The following is a 22566-nucleotide window of genomic DNA, read 5'->3' on the forward strand; positions in this document are numbered from 1 at the left end:
CCAACCTGGCCAACTGAGCACCTGCCCGTCCTGCAGTCGCGGAGTCGATACCTCTTCGCTCGCTGACTCTCTTTCCCAAGCTCTATGTTAGTGGACCTGAGTTTTGTGGGAGAGACTCTTAGAGCTTCGCTTGTTGGGGTTTGCTTTTAGTGAACGGAGGAGGTTGGGCCTCTCAGGCATGTTAGATGCTTGTACTAAGTTATTTCATACTTGGAAGTTTTCCTTTTCGCAGAGTGTTCTGGATGGTTAGTTATCTCTTGAATAAATATTCAGCTTCGGTTTGATAAAGCGTGCAACATCAGTGCCACAGTAAAACCCTACAGACATTCCTCAGAGCAGATTTGTGAGGCAAAAATGTGGTTTTTCTTTGCAAGCGCAGTGACTCCCCTCACAGGGTCAACGTGAGGAAGTGCCGCTTTATAATGTCCGCCCTCCTCGGAGCACCTCATCTTAGGACTTTGTATAATGCAAATGCTTTAGCAGAGAAGTTTGCTTTTGTGGTTTTGTATTTTAATTTTTTAAATAAGCTTCTGTGCTTATGCTATATCATCAACAGAATAAGTTTGGAAGAATGGCAATACATAAAAAGGTACAGTATAAAATTGTCCACAGTGTGATACCATGAAAAGGCAGCTCTAGTTTTCAGGGAAAGCAGACAGTTCTGAAACCTCTTTTTTGGGAATACTTTCCTCATTAGTTTCTATCTCACTCTGGCTTTGCCCTCACGCCATCTCCAGGCCGATGTTTTTAAAATCCAGAACTGATGTGTCTCCTTCCAACTAAAAACCGTATCTTCCCCACTGTGTGCAGAATAAGGTTCACCCTTCTTCAGATGGTTTATAAGCCCCCCCACCCCGTCAGTGGGTCCCTGCCCATGGGACCCAGTTGGTCAGTCAGCCATTTGCTCCCCAAATGTTCATTGATAATTTCTTGTCATATATGTGCCAACAAAACAAAGCGGAACAACACCGAAGCTTCCCTCCCAGGGTCCCCCTCTCAGGAAGTGGATACCCAGCCAGAAATATGGAAATTCATCTGGATTGCCCCCCGTCCTCTCTCTTTCCCTTCTGGACAGTCCAGCTTTTAAAATATCTCTTGAACTCAGCCCCTTGTCCTCCTGCCTGCTTCCCTACTCCCTATCATCCCTTGGAGCCCATTTTCTGCCCTTCCGCCAGAGTCATCTGAATTGCAGTCTGGGCACAGCATTGCCCTGTTTGATTCCTCTATGGCTGTCTTCGAATAGAGTCTGAACTCTTACCTTGGCTTCCAAAGTTGTCATTTACTGAGGGCCTCCTATGTGCCGGGCACTGTTGTAGGCACTGAGGACGGAGCAGTGACCAAGACTAGTCAAGCCTCCTGCCCTCAAGTCCTCACATTTTGTTTGGGGTGGCGTGGGACTGCAGCTGGGTAATAACCCAGGAAATAAATAAAGAAGGTAACTAGCGCTTATGATAAGGGCCTTGAGAGGAGTCGCCACTTTAAACTGATGGTTCAGGGAAGGCCTTTCATCCCTCTGACCATGTGCCCCCTGACCCCTCATAGCCCTGCAGCGTCACCCCAGTCACTCCCCCCTCACACTGTGCTTGGCCAGACTGGACCTTTGGCCCCTTACAGACACTGGCCTCTTTCTCTCCTATCTCTCCCATCTCACCCCTTGTTTCTCTCCTCTTGCTCTCCCCCGTCCCTCACTAGGTCTTCCTGGAAGCCATTGTCTTGCCTGCCGGAAACACCCTCAGTCCATCCCCTTGACCAGGCCGAGTGCTTCTGTTGTGGTCTCCGTTTCCCAGGTGCTGAGCCACTCTAACTGCTTGATTGGCAGTCAGTGTCATTCACCTTTGAATCCCCATGTCTGTGGTTTATCTGGTATATTTGTGGGCAGCATAAGTACAGGGAGGATGGGCCACTTAAATCTGTTATGGGCACAGTGCTCCTTCCTTCATACCCCAGCGGGGCCTTGAACACGTGGCTGTTGTACCAACTGTCTGCTATCGCCTGGATGGGATATACTCTTCTTTCTGAGCAGCTTTCTCTTCTGACAGACGCAAGCCTCCTTAGTCTCAGTAACTTCGTGCCTCCAACTCCTGATACCTGGCACATAGTAGGGGCTCAATAAATAGTAAACCAAAATACCCCCAAACAAGCAAAACCAAAATCAGACAAAAAACCAAAAACCCAGGAAGATGTAGTTTGGAAAAAGAAACGGGAACCATTTCTAAGGTACATAAAATGAATCAAATAATCACACACACACCCCTCCCCCCGGGGAGAAATTATAGACAAATAGAAATGTTTACTTTCCCTGAAAAGTCTTTTACCCACCTTATTACCCAACTTTGGCTTCCATTCAACCATTTCACCTTTTACAAAAGCACATAAAACCAGGAAGTTGCTCTGATGTTTGTTCACCTTGACTTGCCCTACCCGTAGAACACTGAAACCACACTTTCTCCTTCGCTGCAGGTGAAGATCACCTTTCTTTTTCTAGGACCCAGTTTTTCTTGTGCTTCAATTGGCTCGTTGCTGTTATTTTGAGGCACTCACCAGGAGTCACAAAAGTTGATTGAGGTCACTTCGGAGATCAATGAGGACACGACTGGCTTCAGGCTGTCAAACCAGAGGTTTTAAACCTGCTTCCTTGTTTTTCCCCTGAGGCAATGGAAATTTCTAGCCATCAGCTGATCCTGGAATGGATTTAGTGCCAGGGAGGTGAACTGTGGGAAAATATAATATGACTTAGTCATTCTCAGCGGTAGGTTTTATGATTTAGAAAACATTTCCTGGTTTTGAGAGCTTAACAATACAGCCTCTACGTCTGTCAAAAATCAGAGTGAGGGGGATTCGGTAACCGGAAGGCCAGGACCATACCCTAGGAAGGATAGCTACTGGGTTTGTAAATGCTTGTTTTGTCTTTCTGACCTTATTGTTACATTCTCGTTTTCCTGAATTTAATTATTACTGGAGAAGAATGCTTATAGCTACCTGAGAAAGTTTGTAGAGATCATATTCGTCTCTGTATCAGCTTTGTATCTTGGTGAAAACACTGGATCAGAGGTGGGGAGTGCTGGGTTTTTGTCTTAGCTCTGTTTTGAACTACCTGTTGACCCTACGGAAGTCCCTAACCTTCTCTGGGCCTCAGTTTACTCAACTGTAGAATGAGGGTCTCCTGGGTTAGTGTAGTTTGGCTCAATAAATGCTTGCTTGCTACTTATCTGACCTTGGGTTCCCTAAAGAGAGCAGCATAGGCAGGGATTCTTGTGCAAGTAAAAGGCTGAGTGAGGGGACCAGGAGAGAGCTGTAAGGAAGGAGGGAAGTAGGATAGAGCAAAAGAAGAAAGCAAGCAAAGATCTGGGTGTAGCTGACCTAATCTCAGCCTGATCCCAGAGAGAGCTCTAGGATATGAATGGCAACCCAGAGTTCTACATATTTTATACGTCTGTTTCAATCAGTCATTGTCTATAGGCCCCCCTCTAGGACAGGGGGACTGAAATTTCCGGATAACACAGTGAAACACTAGAGGGTGGGTATAGCAGCTTGTTAAAAGGGATCTCAGGGGGCTGCCAACAGAACCTAGCATGCCACCTGTGGCCAGGCGCTATGCTAGCTATTGGAGAGGGAAATATAAACAAGAGATGGTTCCTGATCATAGGAAACTCATGGACTATTCCAGGAGATAGATGAATAAGCAGGGGATTTCAGTACAACATGGTGAATGCTGGAATAAAAGAATATGCGGAGTGTTGTAGGAACAGAGGAGCCGACATTGCAGATCGGTCCCGCAGGAAGCAGAATCCAAGATGGAGATGATCATGCAGGAGCCTTACCGAGGCCTGTTCTTAGGGATCAACATCTGTTCTCAGACCCGTATATGGTACCTCCTGGAGACACAGCAGGAGGTGTTTCAAGATCTTTCATTTAAAGTCTGGGAGGATGGACCCGCAAGCTGATAGAATATTGCTTCTGAGCTGGTGATTCGGCTGTACCTTCATCAGATGGTTCCAACACTCTGTCAGGTCCTCAGCTTCCGCGTGTGACATATGGCAGGACCAGTGATCCTATGGCCTTAGGCCCATTACCACACCTTCCTTGGAGTAAAGGGTGTATCTTTGACTAATGTGATGCTATTTGGCCTCCCCTATGAGTGGATTAAACACTCCATGAGCCCTTCATATAGTGGTGCAGTTGGAGGCAAGAAAGGCAAATGTACATCCGGAATATGTGTCTATTTTATTTTTGGAAACAAATCACTGGCCATTCTAAAAAGAAAGGGTTTCATCGAAATCAGCTCAAAACCACGTAGATAATTGACCTCTCTTCAAGGGATAGTAACATACTAGGGATTGGTGTTGGACCCCGTCGGAGGCATGTTGGGCATTCCAGTAGCAGTAGCTAGGGAAGCCTTGGTAAGAAGGAGCCCAGACTACTGGGTGCTTGCCTAGATTCCACCTCTGCCACAGTGGCTCCCTGTTGTGCCAACACGTTGGGGGCAGATGCCAGAGGATGGCTGAGGTCAACTGACCAAGTCACTCTCTCTGCCTGGTTGTCGAATGCACATTCTGTGTGGCTGTTTTCTGGTGGGCATTAATGTGCAGTATACAGATTTTCCCACTTCAAGCGTCAACCTACTCTTTCAGTCTTTTGCATCCTAGGCTCTTGACCATCTGGCCAGGCCAGTTGCCACTCTCTATCACCCTTTATTTATTTGAATCTCAGTCCACGTCTCTCTGTGTGTAGGGTGGATGATTATGTGTTCTACCCAAAGTTCTATCCACTTGGATAGAACTATCCATTTTTTCTTACTAGTGTTTTTCATGGATACCGCTAAGGGGCGCTATGGTGCAGTTGGAGTCTGTTTTCATCACGCACCCATACCATGAGGCTGACTCATCTGTGAACTACGCCCAGGTGTTCTGTTTCTCCATCAGCTGGTACCACAGGATTCGCCCATGCAGACGTATGTGTGACCTGAGGAAAGGTGCTGGCGCAAGAATGGCAATGATGGAGCTCTGGGCTACCATCCTGTGCACTCGCTTGTGCCTTCTGGTCTATTTATTCTCAATCTTGGACGAACCATTTTCATCCCGTTCACCCATCTGTCATGGTAATTCTGTCCTGTCTGTCTCACAGTGGGTTGTTGCATTTTCTGTGCATCTAGGAGTCACTGTAGCAGTGAGTTCACACCATTTCTGGTAGTCTTTGCCAGGGTGTTATATCCTGTATCCTTGGAGAGTCCTCCCAAATCTATAAATTCTTCCTTACCCAACTTGACGCTTTGCCCCCTCGATCAGGCACCCTCAGTGGTTTGTGTGTTCTGGCAGCTGCAGGTGCTAGAAGACACCCGGAGAGGTCCTACAGCTACGTCAAGGTCTAGTTCTCTTCCACCCATATCAAGCCCAGCATGTCCCCACACACGTTACGTTGTGACTTAACCTTTGTTTTTGGTCTAGTGGCCAGGAGGGGAGATGGGAGTTTATCTTCAGGAGTCAAATGCTGCTTGTGGGGAGAAGCCTCTGCACCCTCTTTCAGCAAGGGGCATGCCAGCCTTAAAGGAGGAATAGGCCACTTCTGCAGGCTAAGATGGTTCAGAGACAACTAGGGACCCAAGGTATTTGAATGCATCCACCCAGATGTCTCCAGTTCTTTATGTCAAGGTTCTATTCTTTCCCAACCAGGGTCTTAGCTTTGTCAGACTGAGCCTGTCATAGATGGGACTTTAACTCTATTTGCAGCTGGCTAGTCTGACGATTATTTCCTGGGTGGGTATCTTACCTTCCACTGGTCTCCCGCTGTAGGAAATGAGGACTCTATGCTACCAGGGAAGCCCTCTTGCTTTCACACTTAGCTTGTAATTGTCAACTGATCTCTGCTCGCTTTTCCCTATCTTTTTCCAAAGCTTTATTCAAATTAGCAATAGACACCCAATTCCATAGTCCTTATGGCTACTATTTGCCCTGTATCTTTCATGGCTTGAACTTTCATAGCTGGCTAATATGTTCCCTTCTGCTCTTACACCAGTTCACCACCAGTGGCTTGGGATTATCCCTGTGACAGGGAAGGAAGCAGGTTTGGGTACGTGGAGAAATAGATTTGCAATTCAGTTTCAACAGAAGCCTCGACCACCCTTCTTGAGAGTTCTGAAGAGAGACTGACCCATCAGAGATGTTTTGAGTTGGGGCAAGAAAACACGGAGCCTTTGTATCCCCACATCTGATCCGTGGGCTACCCCAGGAACCAGCTGTGGCCTTGGGCAAGGCAGCTTTCTTCAGCAGGGTCAGTCCCTGAAGGGAGATGGCACTCTAAAATGGAATTGTCATTGTGTAATAAATTTACTCATTTATACTCCTTTTAAAAATCTTTCCCTAGCATCTTTTTATGGTGAAAGCTATGTGGAGCTCAACATCAAAGAAGTTTCATCTGAGTTGTCTCTTCAGTTAAGATTTCAAACCAGCAAACCGCAGGGATTACTTTTTCTTGCAGCTGGGAAAAATGACTACTGTATAATAGAACTTCTATCAGGAAACATACGGGTAAGATTTTCTTAAATCTTTAAAAGCGTGTAACTTTTCAATGACTGGGGGAAAAACCGTGAGAGAGAAAGAGAATAAAATAGCTATCCATTTGATTACTGTTATTTTACTAGAATAAAGTCATGTGCCATTTGAAAAGTTGGGATATCCTCTGATTTTACCAGCATGCCTGAAATATTCTGACTCTGAAATTTTTAAACCTCATTGTGTAGTCCATACATGTGGAAAGTGGTTTCAGGTCCAAGTTTCTCTCTCTGTCTTTCTGTGGATGGCCCTGTGTTCTCCATAAAACACGATAAGATGAGACAGATTAATTACGATTCTTTCTCTTTCAGGTGAGGCTGCATTTGGGTGCAGGTGAACAAGTCCTCCTTTCTGAGCAAAGACTTCATATGGATGACCTGCTTTGGCATTCAGTGGAACTGTACTATGTTAAAAACAATATCTCTCTGGTTATCGATGAACATTATGAGACAACTGGCCAACTCACTGGTGGGATGCACAATTTGCACTTTCAACATGGAATCTACATAGCAGGCCATGGTGGACTTGACGTCCCTTACCTAGAGGGAGAGCTCCCCAATTTCCGTGGATGTATGGAGGATGTGGTATTTAACCAGAGGGAGATCCTCGCATCCCTTAGGTCTTACCCTGGTTTTAAGAAGGTCTATGAGGTGTCACTAGGATGCAGTGATGAATTTTTTGCAGGGGAGGATGAAGCCATCAATTTCTTTAGCTCCAGATCCTATGTCACCTTCCCAGAATGGAGGGTGCGAGGGGAAGGGCTGGTGGAATTTGCTTTTCAGACTGGAAGTCAACAAGCTTTGCTTTTATTTCAGTCAGGTAAAGAAGGAAATTTTGTTGCTTTGGAAATAGTCAATGGTCTGTTGAAGGCTCATGTAGGAAGGAGCAAAAGTAACACCCAGCTCTCTTCTTTTAGCTTAGTTAATGACAATAAGTGGCACATTATTCGACTCAAATTCACTGGAAGGTATCTGGACCTGATGGTGGATGAGCAAGGGGAAAGGACGTTGCTGCCTTTGCAAAGCAAACCATTTGTATCAGAAGGTCCCCTCTTCGTGGGAGGTCTTGATAACGGTAAGGGAGAAGAAGTTAAGAAGTTAGAACTTGCCTCTGTGCCCAGGAAATCTGCTCGAGGAATCTCTTTCAAAGGGTGCTTAAGAGGCTTGGAAGCCAACTCGGAAAAGAGAGCATTAAAGAACGCCCTTGTGTCCAAAGATGTAGCTGCCGGGTGTAAATTGCAGAGTAGTGATAATGAGAACCCTTTCATAACGACAACAGAAAACCTGCTTCGGTCAGAAGTTCCCCTTTCCACTAGCGTCCCTGAGGCGGGCAAGCCTTTTCCTCACCATGAGAGTAGCTATTTCTTGAGTCTGAATAACTTGGTGGTCCAGGAAGGTGGGCGAGCCTTACTGGAACAAAGGCATATGAACGTGGATGTGGCATCTGAAGATCTCGGTATCCATCCTTCTCAAATACTATTTAACATAGAGGAAATGCCCCTTCATGGGTTCCTTCGAATCGATGTTACCCCTGCACAGGAAAGGGAGGAGGCTTTCACTATGTTAGATTTGGGGCAAGGGAAAGTTTGGTATGTCCACGATGGTTCAGAAGAACCTAGGGATTTTTTCACATTTTCAGTCTCATCCAAGAGCAAGAAGGAAATGCCATTATATCCGCAAGGACATGTTCCATATGTGTTTAACATTACTGTCCTTCTGGTAAATGATCCCCCAGTCCTTAAGCTCCCCGAAGGAAACTTGCTTCTCCTGTTTGAGAATTCTAAGAAACGACTGACTCCAAATATAATACACGTGTCAGACCCTGACACGGATTCCTTGAGTCTTAGTTTCTCAGTTCTTGGCAACTTCAATTCAGATGCTGGGTTTTTAGAAAACACCAATGGTCCTGGGAAAGCCATTACTGGTTTTACACATGGGGATTTAAGAGATGGCAACATTTTCTATGTGCACAGAGGTCATCGGAACTCCCGGATCCTTCTGAGAGCAAGCGATGGAGAGCTGGTTAGCAATACGGTAGTGTTACGGATCATGGCTGTTCCTTGGGACTTTGAAGTGGCCGTTAGAACCGGGGTAGTCGTCCAGCAGGGTGGCACGGTTCTGATTACACAGAGCAACTTGTCGGTGGAGGTTAACGGTGAACCCCATGAGATGGAGACCCGCTATGCTATCACTCATCCACCCCAGTTTGGCCAGATTCAACGGCAGGGGACAAGGGGCGAATGGAAACAAGTTAGTTCCTTTTCTCAGCGTTCCATTGATCGGGGTCGGGTCCGGTACCATAGTACATTTCAAGAATTACAGCTAGAAAATGTTACAGATCACTTTAAATTTAAAGTTAATGTAGAAGGAAAAATCAGTGAAGAGCTGATGTTTCCTATTACCGTACACTGGCTAAAGTTTATACTTCTGAAAAATGTTCCTCTCGAGGTCAGTAAAATAAGCAGACAAGTATTAAACTCTGAACATTTGCAGGCTGCGACAGAGGGTGTGGACGTAACTCAGAGAGAACTGCATTTTAAGTTACTGACCCCACCTAAGAAAGGAAAATTGCTAGTTGGCAATAAAGTTCTAAAAACAAATTCCGTCTTCAGCCAACAAAACGTTGCAGACTCTAAGCTAAGTTATGAGCCACAAGAGAGGCCCAGGGAAGACACACAAGATACCTTTAGGTTCCTGATTGTCGCAAAGCACATAGAATCAAAAGATTATACTTTCAGAATAAACTTTGAAGGAGATAAGACACGCATTATTGTAACTAACAGAGGATTACTTGTAAAAGAAGGAGAAGGGAAATTAATTACGAAATCGGAATTATTTGCTCAAACACTGGACAATCAGACCTTCCAATATAAAATCACCGAAAGTCCTCAGCACGGGAAACTGAAACTGGTTGACTTTTCAGATCCTCTGGGAAGTCGTGACAATGTCACCACATTCACTGATCAAGACATACTGGGTGAGCGGCTGATGTATGTCCACGATGACTCGGAGACCCAACATGATGAATTCCTCCTTGTGGCCTCCGCCACAGGACCAGGCCAAGTGGTCAGGCATCTCGACATGGAACATTTATCCACAGAAATCCAAGTTGCCATTTCTGTAGAGTTAAAGAATGATGAGAAACCAGTGCGTATGGTAGATAAGGCCTTTCATGTTGTGAGGAATGGCCAGCGCCTACTGACCCTGGCAGATCTCTGTTACCATGACCCCGACTCAGATTTTGATGATGGGCAGTTGCTCTACACCCGGCGGGGCATCCCAAATGGAGACTTGGTGAGAGCCAGTGATCTCACTCAGAAACTCTACCAGTTCAGGCAGGATGACCTGCGGGAGGGGCGAGTGCTCTTCCGGCATCGGGGTGCGGACTCCGCCCGCTTTGTGCTGTTCGTGACAGATGGTGTCCATTACACATCATCCCTTCTTGAGGTCAGTGTGTCAGACCCTTACGTCCAGATAGCCAACAACACGGGGCTGGTTGTACAAAGAGGAGAGGACAGCAGCCTCACAGCCTCTAACCTCAGTGTCACCACAAACCAAGATGTCAGAACAGACCACGAGATCGAATTCCACATGCTGCAGCCCCCCAAGCATGGCAGAGTGCTGGTCAACCATTCAGTGTCCCACTCATTTTCCCAGCACGACTTGCAACAAGGATGTGTGATTTATAGGCATGATGGCAGTGGCAACTCTGATATATTCAACCTGACAGTGAAAGTTAAAGAGATAAATGTAGACGTGAGCATCTACGTACGAGTGTACTCCGAAAGCCACCGACATCGCACCCAAATTCTGCTCATCAAGACCCTTGTAGTTGAAGAAGGAAAACCAGTAAAACTGAGCAGAGGAAGACCCCAGGTAGGTGGTTGTCCTACCACCAAGCATTCTCTCTCTCCCAGAATAATCTGCTTCTAAGGCTATTTTTGTGTTGATTTCTCTGTGGTATTCAGAATGACTTTTTTCTAAATGTAAATGCCATGGAAAAGCAAAGCTGGAAAGTCTCATGATTTTGACACTACTGATTTTCCTATGGTTGGAAATGGAATATAAGTGATAATAAGCCTTATGTTAAAGCCAAGTGCACACCGGCACACAAGTACGTGTGCTTGTTTACTGTAAAATGAACAGGTAATGAGGAGATGATGTATATATTATAGTAAATTAAGAGATTTTTACTTTTTTCATTTTTTATAGAAACACGGCCAATATTTCATTTGATCTGAGTTATATTTGTGATGTAATGAAGCAGGGTATAAAAATTTAGAGCAACTTAAACATGAAAAGGATTCCTAAAACAGCAGAGGATGCTGTCTTACTCAGTTAGTTTCTTTAGCTCCGAAGGTGGCCTCATTTCGTTTCCTGAAATTGATGGATAAAATTGGCACAGGCTAGTGGAATGCCAGGGGTGAGACCTTATACCAGAAGCTACCAGGTTTCCTGGGTCTCCTACTTAGAAACTCCCAGCAGGCAAAGCCCTGTTGATCGGAGTTAGGAGAGAATGTCCGTTTTAGGGTAATCCTGCACAGGGTTTGTAAGCTGTGACTTAATGACAGCCTACCACAAATACAGGCTATTCTGAATCTACCCTCAGGACGGCAAAGGAGTTTCCTTGTTTGCTAAATGCAGCCAATAACATCAAGAAGAGATTAACTCAAATCAGAAGCAGTTTACTAAATGTGTTTGCCTAAGGAAATATGGGGCTCACCCGCATTTCTCGATTCTTTCTTAGGATCTTGGCGAGTTTATGTTTTACCACCAGGGGGCACGTGTAGTTCAGTGACAGTAACTCAGTTACAATGGCAGTTTTAAGGTGGATTTTGCTGAATCAATAAATTAAATATATATTGAAAATGCTGAGCTAGTTAAAATGGAAGAGAAAACTTTCCTTTACAGTCTTGCAATTTAAGTGATTCATCTTCTGCTTTTTCAACCATCTTTTATTTCTTCTCCTTATACCATCTTATTTCTTTCACCTCAACTTGCTGAGTCCTGGGTGTCTTGCTGCTGTGAATGATGCCTTGTTAATGCATTAGCAGCTAGTCAGATGTTGTTGACAATTATTTTTCTTTGCAACCACGGCTAAATGCAAATATTGATGTGGTCACCAGAACAGACCCAGGCTTAAACTCTGTATCAACCCTGATAGTAACTTAAGCCATTTGTAGACGTTAATAGAGAACAATTGGGTTCATGAAGGGTCTTGACTCTGATGAGTATTGACGTGTTTTTCTTTCTGTGTCTGTGTGTCGTATATATGAACTCAAGGCTGTCCATGAAGATAATATTCCTTCAGAGGCAATGTTCACCGTCAGAATTCCGCCAATGCACGGACACCTCCGGAAATCCTTCCCAGAAGAAGGCAGCTTGGGTGCAGATGCCAAGTCCCCTCTGATTTTCACACAACAGGATATTGATGACGGGGCTATTCTTTATGTGCAGACAGCTCCTGACCAACAACAGGACCGTTTTTTACTGGATGTGGTGAATGGTTTCCAAGCTGTGAATGGAATTGAAATCTTAGTGGATATCGTCCCTAAGAGGATTCCTCTGGAGGTACAAAATTTCACAGTCCGAGAAGGTGGTTCCAAAGCACTTCTGGAAGACTATCTCAAAATTCCCAACAAATATTTTGAGGGAGTTGACTGTGAATTTGTTCTACTCAAACCACCAAAACATGGTTATGTTGGAAATTCTCATTTTCCAAGAGTAAAGCTAATGAAGTTTACCAGGAAACAGGTAATCATTCTCAGTTAATACATTTGGGTATGTGGGATAAGAGAAAAATATTGCTATTTATTATTTAGATGAATGGATTCTCAGGAGTGATGAGACTTGAAAGGGTATCTAGTTTAACCTCCTAAGAGATGCTAGAAGCGCCATTCATGGTAACCCCATAAAGAGGTCATCTAGCCATTGCTTAAATATATTCGGTGATGGAGAACTCACTAGTTCATGCAATAGGCACTTCCAGTTTAAAAATACTTCAGAATTGTTAGAAAGCTCTTTCCACTGACCTGAAGCCTGCCACTTAGAAACTTCTTCAAAGTCCTTGTTCTGATAGCGCATAGCACAAGTCATACCTCCTTTCCTGAAAGCTCTTTAAATATTTGAAAGAAAAAGTTACCGAGTTCCCTTGGATTTTATCTTCTTTAAGTTAAACATCTCTAGGTTCTCCCATTTTGGCTCATAAGTCATGGGTTCTAGTCCCTGTGCCATCCTGGCTGCCCATTTCTAGAGGAGCTCCACACTGCCGCTGTCCCACTCAAAGTGTTACATCTAGATAGCTAACACAGACATGATTTAGTCATTAGTGGGTTTACTCACTTATTCATTCCATTATTCAGTCAACAGATGCTGACGGAGTGCGTACTGTGCCATGCCCTGTGCAAACATAGTGATATCAATGGCTAGATGGCCCAGTCAATGGCCCACAATCAAGCAGCGGAACACAACTTCTCATCTAGTGTTCAGCATGAAATAATCACTCAACTCAGAGCTGCTATCATGTTTCTTTGCTTTGGGCTAGGTTGGTATTCCTGTGAGACTTGGCTTTCTTATCAAGAATAAAAGAATCATTTCCATTATTTTCTAAGTATTGAAAGGAGCTTGCCACCATTTTCTTCATTAGCTCCTGGGAATACATACTCTTCAGGTTGGAAGCCATTAGCAACCACCTGGCATCTCTGCGTATCTTTGTCCAGTTTGCTGCAAAGCCATGTGGGCTGCTTTATTTTGCTTCTAAGGATTTCATCTTATCAACGGACTTGAATTGATTTGCTAACCCCTTCCTCTGTTCAGGTTGCTGTGCAAGGTTGCCATGATAAGGAGCCATATTCCTTGCCCTCAGGAGATGCTGGGGGCGGGGGGAAATAGGCACACAAGCTTTCATGTAAATACACCCTTCCGATGCTTCACAGAGCGTTCTCACAGTGGTGCTAAGAAAGTGCAGAGTCGGCACATCTGACTCTAATTGAAGAGAATAGGGAAGACTTCACAGAGGGAGTAACGTTTAAGCAAGACTTGAGGAAAGGAAGAAAGAGCAGGGAGGTAACAGAAGCAACAGAAAAAAAAAAAAAGCAACTGAGCAAAGGGAACAGCATGGCCAAGGTTATGGAGGCATTGAAGTGAATGGGTTCTGGGGCCTGGGAAATAGCCCATAAGACTTGCAGGTGGGCTCAGGAGCAGCAGAGAGAACTGAGGCTGGACTGGGGAGAGTCTTGAATTATATGTCGAGAGGGTCAGACTGAACCAGGAGGCATCAGGGAGCCATGCGAAGAAGCAGAGAATCCTGAGGGCTGGAAACGACCTTGGAAATCAGTGTTTCTCTGCTGAAACCCTGGGAAGGTGATCCTTTAGTGACTTCCTATAGACATCTCTTCATCATGGCTTCCTTCTCAAAGGCTGGACAAACCATCCAAGACGACCAGTTGCTCTGGTGCAAGTTGAATTTAGTACTGTTTACCTCAGGGACGCTAGGGGAGAGACTGAGCACAAAATTTTAGTCCTGTCTTGGTCAATTCATTATTGATGGTGCTTTGTAAGAAGTGTGCATTTAGAATGGTTGGTTGACATCTGAATGTCAAGTATGTGTGTCCCTTCTAGGGTCTATGTTATCGTGTAGCCTTGTTCACAGTCAAGGTCATGTGTCCCTGCTCTTCCAGATGACCCCTTGGTACTTTCTCTTCCTGTATGACTCTAAGGTTTCCAGGTTTTGAGACATCGTTGTTTTCATGTAAAGTGGCACTAACTCCTAACAGCAGGTGGCTACCGTGTTTAGTGGCTTGGAGGAGCCCATGGACATGTTTGCCCTTCATTCATTCAGCAAATCGTTTTTGAGTATCTTTTATGTGTCAGGCATGCCAGTTTTAGGTAGTGGGGATACAGCAGTGAACAAAGCCAGCAACAAGCCATGCCCTGATGCCCTAGTAGGGGAAAGAAGGCGGCAGAGAGAGACTGTAGATAAAATAAATGAAATAAATGGCATGTTGAGTGAAGATTAGTGCTGCGGAGAAAAATCAAGCAGGAAAGGGAGCTGTGGTGTGTATGTGCGTGTTCAGTTTCAAATCAAGGGGTCAGGGGAGGTCCCATTGAGAAAGCAGCATCTGAGCAAACACCTGGAGGAGGTGATGGATGGGTGAGCCAGGTAGACATGGAGGGAGAACATTCAGGCAAAGGGAAGAGCAAGTGAACAACTGTGTGGAGAGCGGCAAGGGGTTTGGTGGGACTGGAACGCGCGCCATGGGAGGAGAGTTGTGAATGAGGTTAGGGCAGGCCAGCACGGGAGGGCCTTTACTTCACCCTCAACCCTGAGTGAGATGGAGAGCAAGGGGGAAGGGAGGCGAGCAGAGGCATGACACAGCATGTCCTGAACATGATTGGTGACAGGGGACCGAATACTTTTCAAGCTTTTAAGATTTTCTACAAGTGTGTTCTGCCTTTTCATTTCAGGTCAACAGACATTTTTCTAGCGTTAGAAGTCAAGGAATAGGCAAACCCCCACCAAATCTTCTCTTTGCTTTTACATTAATACATATTAAATGGCGTGTAATTTGGGGGAGTGCCACTCCTTTGAAGAAATGCTATATTTCTCCAGGAAAGCTACCGAGGAGGCAACTTGTGTTAACTACGATGATCCTGAAGCATTTTAGGTACAAGTTTTCTCACATTCTGATCAATGCCTTCTTCTGTGCTTATTTTCAAGTAGCTTAAAACCGCATGTTTCGGAACTTGGGGTCAGGCCTATGGTCTGGGACTTCTCTGCCCACAGAACTGCAAAGAAATTCTCATAACACCTGTGTACAAATGGCCACAACTTTCCGTTGAGACTCTTCCTGAACTTTTCAACTCTTGTCAGAAACACCTCTGAGAGATCAAAAGTATTTGCTCAAAGGAAGTGCACTATAGGAACGGGCAAAGTTGAACTGTTAAAATTTTTGGCAGTATTTTATCAAAACAAACACAACCCCAGAGACTGTTTTAGAAGTTCAACTACTCCTTTTGGGCTTCAGAAGTTCTCTGCCATTTTATATTTAGGTCACAGACTCACTGAAGCCGTTTCCTTCTAGTTTTAAAATTCTCTTCATCTCTAATTATGATCCTGTGCTCTTCAGCATTTTCCATCAGAGCCTTAAAGACATGAAAGGCATTCTGATCAAATGCGTGGTATTACAAACCCAACAGGAATAATTAATTCATTTGATGGCCGTTTCAGAATAAAACTTAGAAAATGAAATCTAACAGGGATAAAAGTGAGTGTGTGCATTTGTGGTGTTACAGTAAGGGGAATCTGCCTTGATAGAAATTTTTTGATATATTTCATTACGCTCTGTCCACAGGAGATGTTGGGCAGCTAGTTATGGGTAGCATCTGCTGAGAGAGGCACCAAAAAATGATTGTGTTCTGAGGGAGGACCAGGATGAGGACGTAGCATGTATAGTCTCTCATACAAAGAACAGTTAAAGGAAGAATGCATGCTTAGTTCAGAAAAGAGAAGTCTGGGGAAACTTAATAGTTGCCCTGGTCCAGATGTCTCCAAACAACAGAAATCCAGCAAGTGGATAGCGGGTAGAAGCTTCAGGGCCTACACCTAACATTCTGAATTGTCTAACGAAGTAATCCACAACTTCAAAAATTAGTCACTGTAAGGAAACAAGTAGAGTCTGAATTTTAGTGCATGTTGTTCCTTTGAAAGAACAGCTGAATGGTATCACTTACCTATAGCAGTGTTAGAAATGGCCTTTAGGGGCTCCTGGGTGGCTCAGTTGGTTAAGCATCTGCCTTGGCTCAAGTCATGATCCCCGGGTCCTGGGATGGAGCCCCATGTCAGGCTCTCTGCTCAGAAGGGAGCCTGCTTCTCACTGTCCCTGCTCATGATCTCTCTCAAATAAATAAATACAAATCTTAAAAGGGGGGGGCACCTGGGTGGCACAGCGGTTAAGCTTCTGCCTTCAGCTCAGGGCGTGATCCCCATTATGGGATCAAGCCCCACATCAGGCTCCTCCAATATGAGCCTGCTTCTTCCTCTCCCACTCCCCCTGCTTGTGTTCCCTCTCTCTCTGGCTGGCCTCTATCTCTGTCGAATAAATAAATAAAATCTTTAAAAAAAAAAAAAAGAATAAATAGCCTTTCACTCAGGTCTCCTGATTACCAGTCCAGTGTTCTCTTTCCTACACTATGTGCTATGTTGCTCCATTCCTCCTTAAACTTATTCCTAAGATGTGGCATCACTTCATAAAAACTATCCCATCCATCATAATTTCCACTCTGAGCGTCAGAATCAGACCTCATAGGATGAACACACATGCTTCTGTGTTTTAGAGAGACATAAAAATTAGGATTATAGAAATTTTTCATGTTTTTAAATCATGTTTCAGTAAGTTCGTGATTTTTGTTGCTGGTGGTTACAGGTGGAAAATGAATTGATTTACTACGTGCATGATGATAGCGAGGAGCTCCTTGACAATTTCACCATCTTTGCAAATAGCTCAGAGCTTGGAAAACAGAGTTTGCCCCGAACTCTTTTTGTAACTGTGGAATCCGTAAATGATGAGGCTCCAGTAATAACAGCCAACAAAATCCTGCAGGTAAGTGCTCCATGCTTTTTGATTTATCATAATAATATTAGGGCTACCAATCTGATTTTTTGTGTTATTTCTAATGTTAAATAGTAAGACATATGACGATGTATGTATGGTTAACATATTCCTACTGGTTTTAAATAAATGTTAGCTGTTACCAGGACATTCTGTTGGGTAACTGTTGGGAGTTGATGAATCCCAATGAGTAACTGTCCTGTTGTATTTCTTGAGAGGGTGTCATTCACACTGTATTCCCGGAGGCATCACCTTTTCTAGTTAGGGTGGGAAGGTGAGAATCAGCTCCCTGGTATTGAATGTGTGACCTTGGACAAGTCATTTAGTCCTTCAGTGTGCTCTCATCCAGAGGGTGGAAAATGGAGAGTTGTGAGGAGCAAGAGATAAAATGATGTAAAACTCTCCCACAGTTCCTGACATGTTGTTGGGACTCAATAAATGGTAGCATTATTACTGGAAAACTCCAAGGTTATACCAGTATTAGAATAAAAAAGCCACTGTACTGTCATGTGATGGTATTTTGCTGTTTCTGGAAACTTCCGTCACCCTTCACTTTTTCTGAGAATCCCCTGGGGGTGCTTCTTAGGCACTCACAGATAAACATGTTTTGGCTATCACATGGTGTCCACCATTTGGCTCCTGTCCTGATTTGGGGCCCTAAAACAATGTCATGGCTTCTACTGGCCACACAAAGGGCTTGACGCTCAAGAGTCCCTCTGGCTCTTAGGGCGCCATTTCCACCCACACCAGCACTACCCATGTCAATGCTGATGAACCCATTTGTGCCAGCTTACACTCAAGGATCCCAAAGCTTTCACTCAGTAGATTTTCTTGGTCTTAAATCACTCCTTCTTACTGTCCCTTCTTCTAAGGACTTGGGCATGAATTTGCTATTCTGGCTTGGAGAAGAGTTATAGCTATTATAATAGTAAATGTTCAAAAAAAATTGTTAGCTATTATTACGTGCCAGGTATCCCTCTAAGGGCTTATATAGCTCACTGAGAGATGTGCTGTCGTTTCCCTCATCAGGCAGATGAGGAAATTGCATAACAGCTGAATGACAGGCTGAGGACAGAGTGACAGAACAGGGGCCTAATGACTTGTTCATGCCTCTTTTCAGGCTCTCTAGCAATGACTGACACATAGTAAACAAGAAATATTTGTTGAAGGAATGAGTAAATGAAAATATAAACTGTCAATTTCTGCCCCACCTTGGCTCATGTTTCAGAGAGTGGGCTTTTGCCTTGGCTCTTTCTTCCTTTAGTCCAGCTGCATTTCTGGAAGAATCCTTGGCCCCTCGCACATTTCAGCCTCTAGGGGACACATTCATCAGGTATGCCCAGACGTGGGAATCTGAAGGTGTTTACTTTGAAATTTGACAGAGACACATCTTCCACATACGTTTTTGACAACTTCGGCCTCAGTTACACCACTCACAAGACTAAATAGTTAATAATGGATTCTTTAGAAGCCCAGGGGAAATTGGGTAGTCAGAAGAGATGCGAAAAGGTGGACGCGAATAGAGCTCCCTGGGGGCTGACCTAACTAGAAAATTTTATGTTGTTAAACATGCCAACAGGCTGGGGTTTTTAAAATCTGTTTTTATTTGCTCAAAACAATTGGATTTAGGAATAGGCTTTTTAGTCCTTTTAGTTATTTTAAGGCTTGGCTCATTAATCAGCCTCTATATTTTAAGTGAAAAGCTAAAGGTGTTTATACCTTCGGAATGTGTCGCTTTATCTTTAGTTTACTCCACAGTCATTGTCCAGACCGCCTGGGAATGGGACGTCCCAGCTGGTCACATCTGTCGGCCTACCTCTGTTTCCACAGCATCTTGTGGCATTACTCTCTACCGAATGCATTCTCAGCAAAGCGATCTAAGAGTTGCGTTGTTGGCTCGAGGGAGGGATCGTAGGTGTCAATGATTATGAAGCACAGTTATAAAAGTTGACATTTATTATGTGCTTACGGAGTACAGTACTGAACAGCTTCCAGAAGTGGTGTCATTTTCACAACCCTACAGAGCGACTGCTGTTACTGATGTCCTCATGATAAGGCCCAGAGCGGCACCAAGGGAAGGTGTGGAAAGTCTGACTGGGTCACCACCATGCCCCGCCACTTTGCCCACTACCCATGACTGCCTCAAGCTCTCTCAGTGCAGCCACGTGATCAAGGGCTGTCTTTATTAGGAAGAAAAAAGCCCCAAAGCCGTGATGCGTCTTGCTCCTGCTCACGGGGACTTCATGGAATAGGTCCACTGCAGTTGTATTGACACACGTGTTCACCCAGGAACCTCAGCAGAGTATTTGGGCATTTTGCTGTGTGGTGCAAAACTGCAGGGTGAGAAAGACCCAGGGGAGGGCCCTAAAATCTAGACAGATAGGGGAGAAGAGCTGGAGCTGGCTGAGCGAGAGGAAGACCAAGGAATAAAGTCATGAACTTTATAGCTTTAATATATTGGAATAGTCCTGTCAATGTAAGATCTTCAGAACATTAAATTGTGAGAAGAAAAATGCATGTGCTAGCCTTTGTCTCTGTCTTCCCTTTAAATTAGGGAAATATAGTCTCTGCCAAGAACCTTGAGCTTGCTCAGGCAGTTTGCCCGCACCCCTCCCCCCATCCTTGATTCCAGAGTGTGTCTCTCAAGAAAAAAGGAAGAGTTGCTGGGGGCAAGGGCCATTTCCTTTATTCTTACCTTCTTCCCTGGAGAGCCTGGATCCAGGCCAGGCTGCGACTTCCCGGTTTCAGTGGATGTGGTCATTTGACTCTGGCTCTTTCTGAGTTTATTCATTTATTTATCTGGTAAGAATCTCCTCCCCTGCCTTAAAAGTTCTGGATTAAAGTTAGAAGACCAGAGTTTAAGGTTCGTGAACTGCTCAACTTAAGCAAAATTTCTCTGAGCCTCGTCTTCCTGGGCAGCAAAACCATGATTCAGTTGTGGGTTGGGGTGTGTGTGTGTGTAAAGATATATATATACCTGGATTTATATGAGGAATTGGCTTATGTGATTATGGAGGTGGGCAAGTTCCAAGATCTGTAGGGTTAGTCAGTAGGCTAGAGACCCAGGAGAGCCAATGGTTTGGTTCTTGTATGAAGGTCAACAAGAAGAGCTGATGTCCCAGTTCAAAGGTAGTCAGAGAGAAAAGAATTCTCTTTACTCACGGGAGGATTAGTTTAGTTTAGTTTTGTTTTTTTTACTTGGGCATTCAACTGATTGTATGAGCCTCACCTATGTGAGGGAAAGTCATTCTGCTTTACTCAGGCAACTGTTTTAAGTGTTAATCTCATCCAAAAACGTTTTCATAGAAACACCCAGAATAATGGTTAATGAAATATCTGGGCACCTCATGGCCTAGTCAACTTGACACATAAAATTAACTATCATAGGCTTGAGATTCTATGCTGTCTTTGACTTTTCAAACAACTTTCTCAAGACCTCCAGATTATCCCATATGACCACCTACACTCCTTACTTGTCATCAGAGCTTGGAGCAAGTGGCAAAAAGGGTTATTTGCAGTCTACTTGGGGAAAGGAAGTGGAAGCCTAGGGAATAGACCAGCTGATAGCATCTCAGACTCTGGATAGGAGTTCAAAGACAGAATTCTGAATGTTAACCATTCTATCCTAGCATAGGATATACTTCTTTCTCCTGAAGTACTTTATTTTTTTTTCTTTTCTTTCTTTTTTTTTTTAAAGATTTTTTTTTTATGTATTTGACAGAGAGAGAGACAGCCAGCGAGAGAGGGAACACAGGCAGGGGGAGTGGGAGAGGAAGAAGCAGGCTCCCAGTGGAGGAGCCTGATGTGGGGCTCAATCCCAGGACTCCGGGATCATGCCCTGAGCTGAAAGCAGATGCTTAAGGACTGAGCCACCCAGGCACCCCTTTCCTGAAGTACTTTAAACAAAATTTCATTTAGCCACAGAACTTGACTGGCTGGTCTCCAAAGTCATTCAGTGGTGCAGGAAATCATTTCTTGCATGACAAACTGGAATTAGGAATTGGGGTTAGACCTACTCCATGAATCCTTTGCATTTTGCTATGAAATATATTCTACTGAGTACTTTTGTATTCAAGCATCACCAGAAATGTTGGTGCATACCTGATCAAATGTATTTGCGTCCACAAGGGGGCTTCATTTTCCTGTTTTTAAACTTTGGCTTTCAATACTGTACATTTTGTTTTGTTGTTGTCTTTTATACCAAAAATAGAATCATTTGTTTATTTCTGAGAAGCACTTGTCGTCACTAAGAAGAGGGTCGAAAGCTAGGAACAGTGGAAGAATTTAGGCAGCAAAGCCTGAGATTTTGACAGAAGGCTTAGAAGGGTCAGACAGTGGGATAGTAACTTTATAAACATTTTACATCGCTCATATGAAACTCAAAACAGAAGTCTGGGTTTCTAAACATTAGAATCATAATTAGGATTGTATTCGATTATAATTAGGTTTCTAGATCCCATTGACCTTCTGTTTAAGTTAAAGATGAATTTTTAAAAATATGTTCCAATTAATGTGCTAATATGTTTTCAGATATATATTCCTTAAACCATTATTTCTTGGGCTTTGGATCACTTGGAATACTGCATCCAAGTTTGCGACCTTTGTTTTTCTTCTCCCCATCTACCTGAAGTTGCTATGGCCGATGACTGGGCACGAAATCAAGCCTCACCCAAAGCAGTGGGGCTGTTAATGGAACTAAATTTGGTTTGAGTGGAAATAAAGATCAAAAGTTACCAGCTCTTGTTTTGAGTGGCAAGTTTTCCACTTGTTTTGAAAGATGGTATATTCCAGAGGCAAGAGGGGGCAAAAGCAGAGTTGCACGGAAGAGTAGCTGCAGTGGAAAACATGCTTCCTCCAGCTTTTGTGCACGGTGCTGGAAAAAATGAGTATCTATGAATCATGGGAAGAGAATGGCAGTACATTTCCAAATCAGCTGGAGTTCTTAAAGAAAGGAAAATAAGATACATGGATGGATTTTAAAATGTAAAACGTGAAAAAGTAGGACCAGTGGCCTTGGAATTTTGTCAAATAGTCCAGTCGTGTATTTTATAAACACTGTAGCCTTTCCATGGATTAACGGAAGGCCAAAACCCTATCATTTAAACGTTAGGTTGGTGAGCATTTCTGGTAGCTACTAAAAAACTGATGTCCTTAGAGTTTAGGGCTGAAAAGTCCTCAGTGGCCATATTCCAAAAGCCAAGATATAGGAGCATCCGTTGACAATCCGATCATGAAACAGATGAACTATCTCACCCCAAATGATGGAGAGATGCTGTGGGATTAAACAAAATCCACAGTACATGTTATAGAATGGCTCCAGTCATCGTAATCATGAACTCCCAATGACTTTTAAGTAATGTTGAAAAAAGTCATATTAATCTTTAGAACTGAATCTGATGAAGAAGATGG

General features: G+C 44.0%; 1 protein-coding gene across 2 annotated transcripts in view; it reads left to right on the plus strand.

Annotated features, from left to right (window-relative positions):
• LOC100470802 (chondroitin sulfate proteoglycan 4) overlaps positions 1 to 22566 on the plus strand; it is a 62333-nt gene that overhangs the window by 3766 nt on the left and 36001 nt on the right. Inside the window, exons 2-5 of one of the 2 annotated variants that reach the window (XM_034656928.1) lie at positions 6361 to 6524; positions 6860 to 10423; positions 11831 to 12301; positions 16972 to 17148. In XM_034656928.1, the coding sequence (XP_034512819.1) occupies positions 6361 to 6524; positions 6860 to 10423; positions 11831 to 12301; positions 16972 to 17148 (4376 nt within the window). Of the gene's footprint in view, positions 1 to 6360; positions 6525 to 6859; positions 10424 to 11830; positions 12302 to 16971; positions 17149 to 22566 lie in introns of those variants that run through there. The other variant, XM_034656929.1, reaches the window with a different exon arrangement.

This window comes from Ailuropoda melanoleuca, chromosome 3 (genome assembly GCF_002007445.2).
Source record: "Ailuropoda melanoleuca isolate Jingjing chromosome 3, ASM200744v2, whole genome shotgun sequence".
In the NCBI taxonomy this organism is placed as follows: Eukaryota; Metazoa; Chordata; class Mammalia; order Carnivora; family Ursidae; genus Ailuropoda; species Ailuropoda melanoleuca.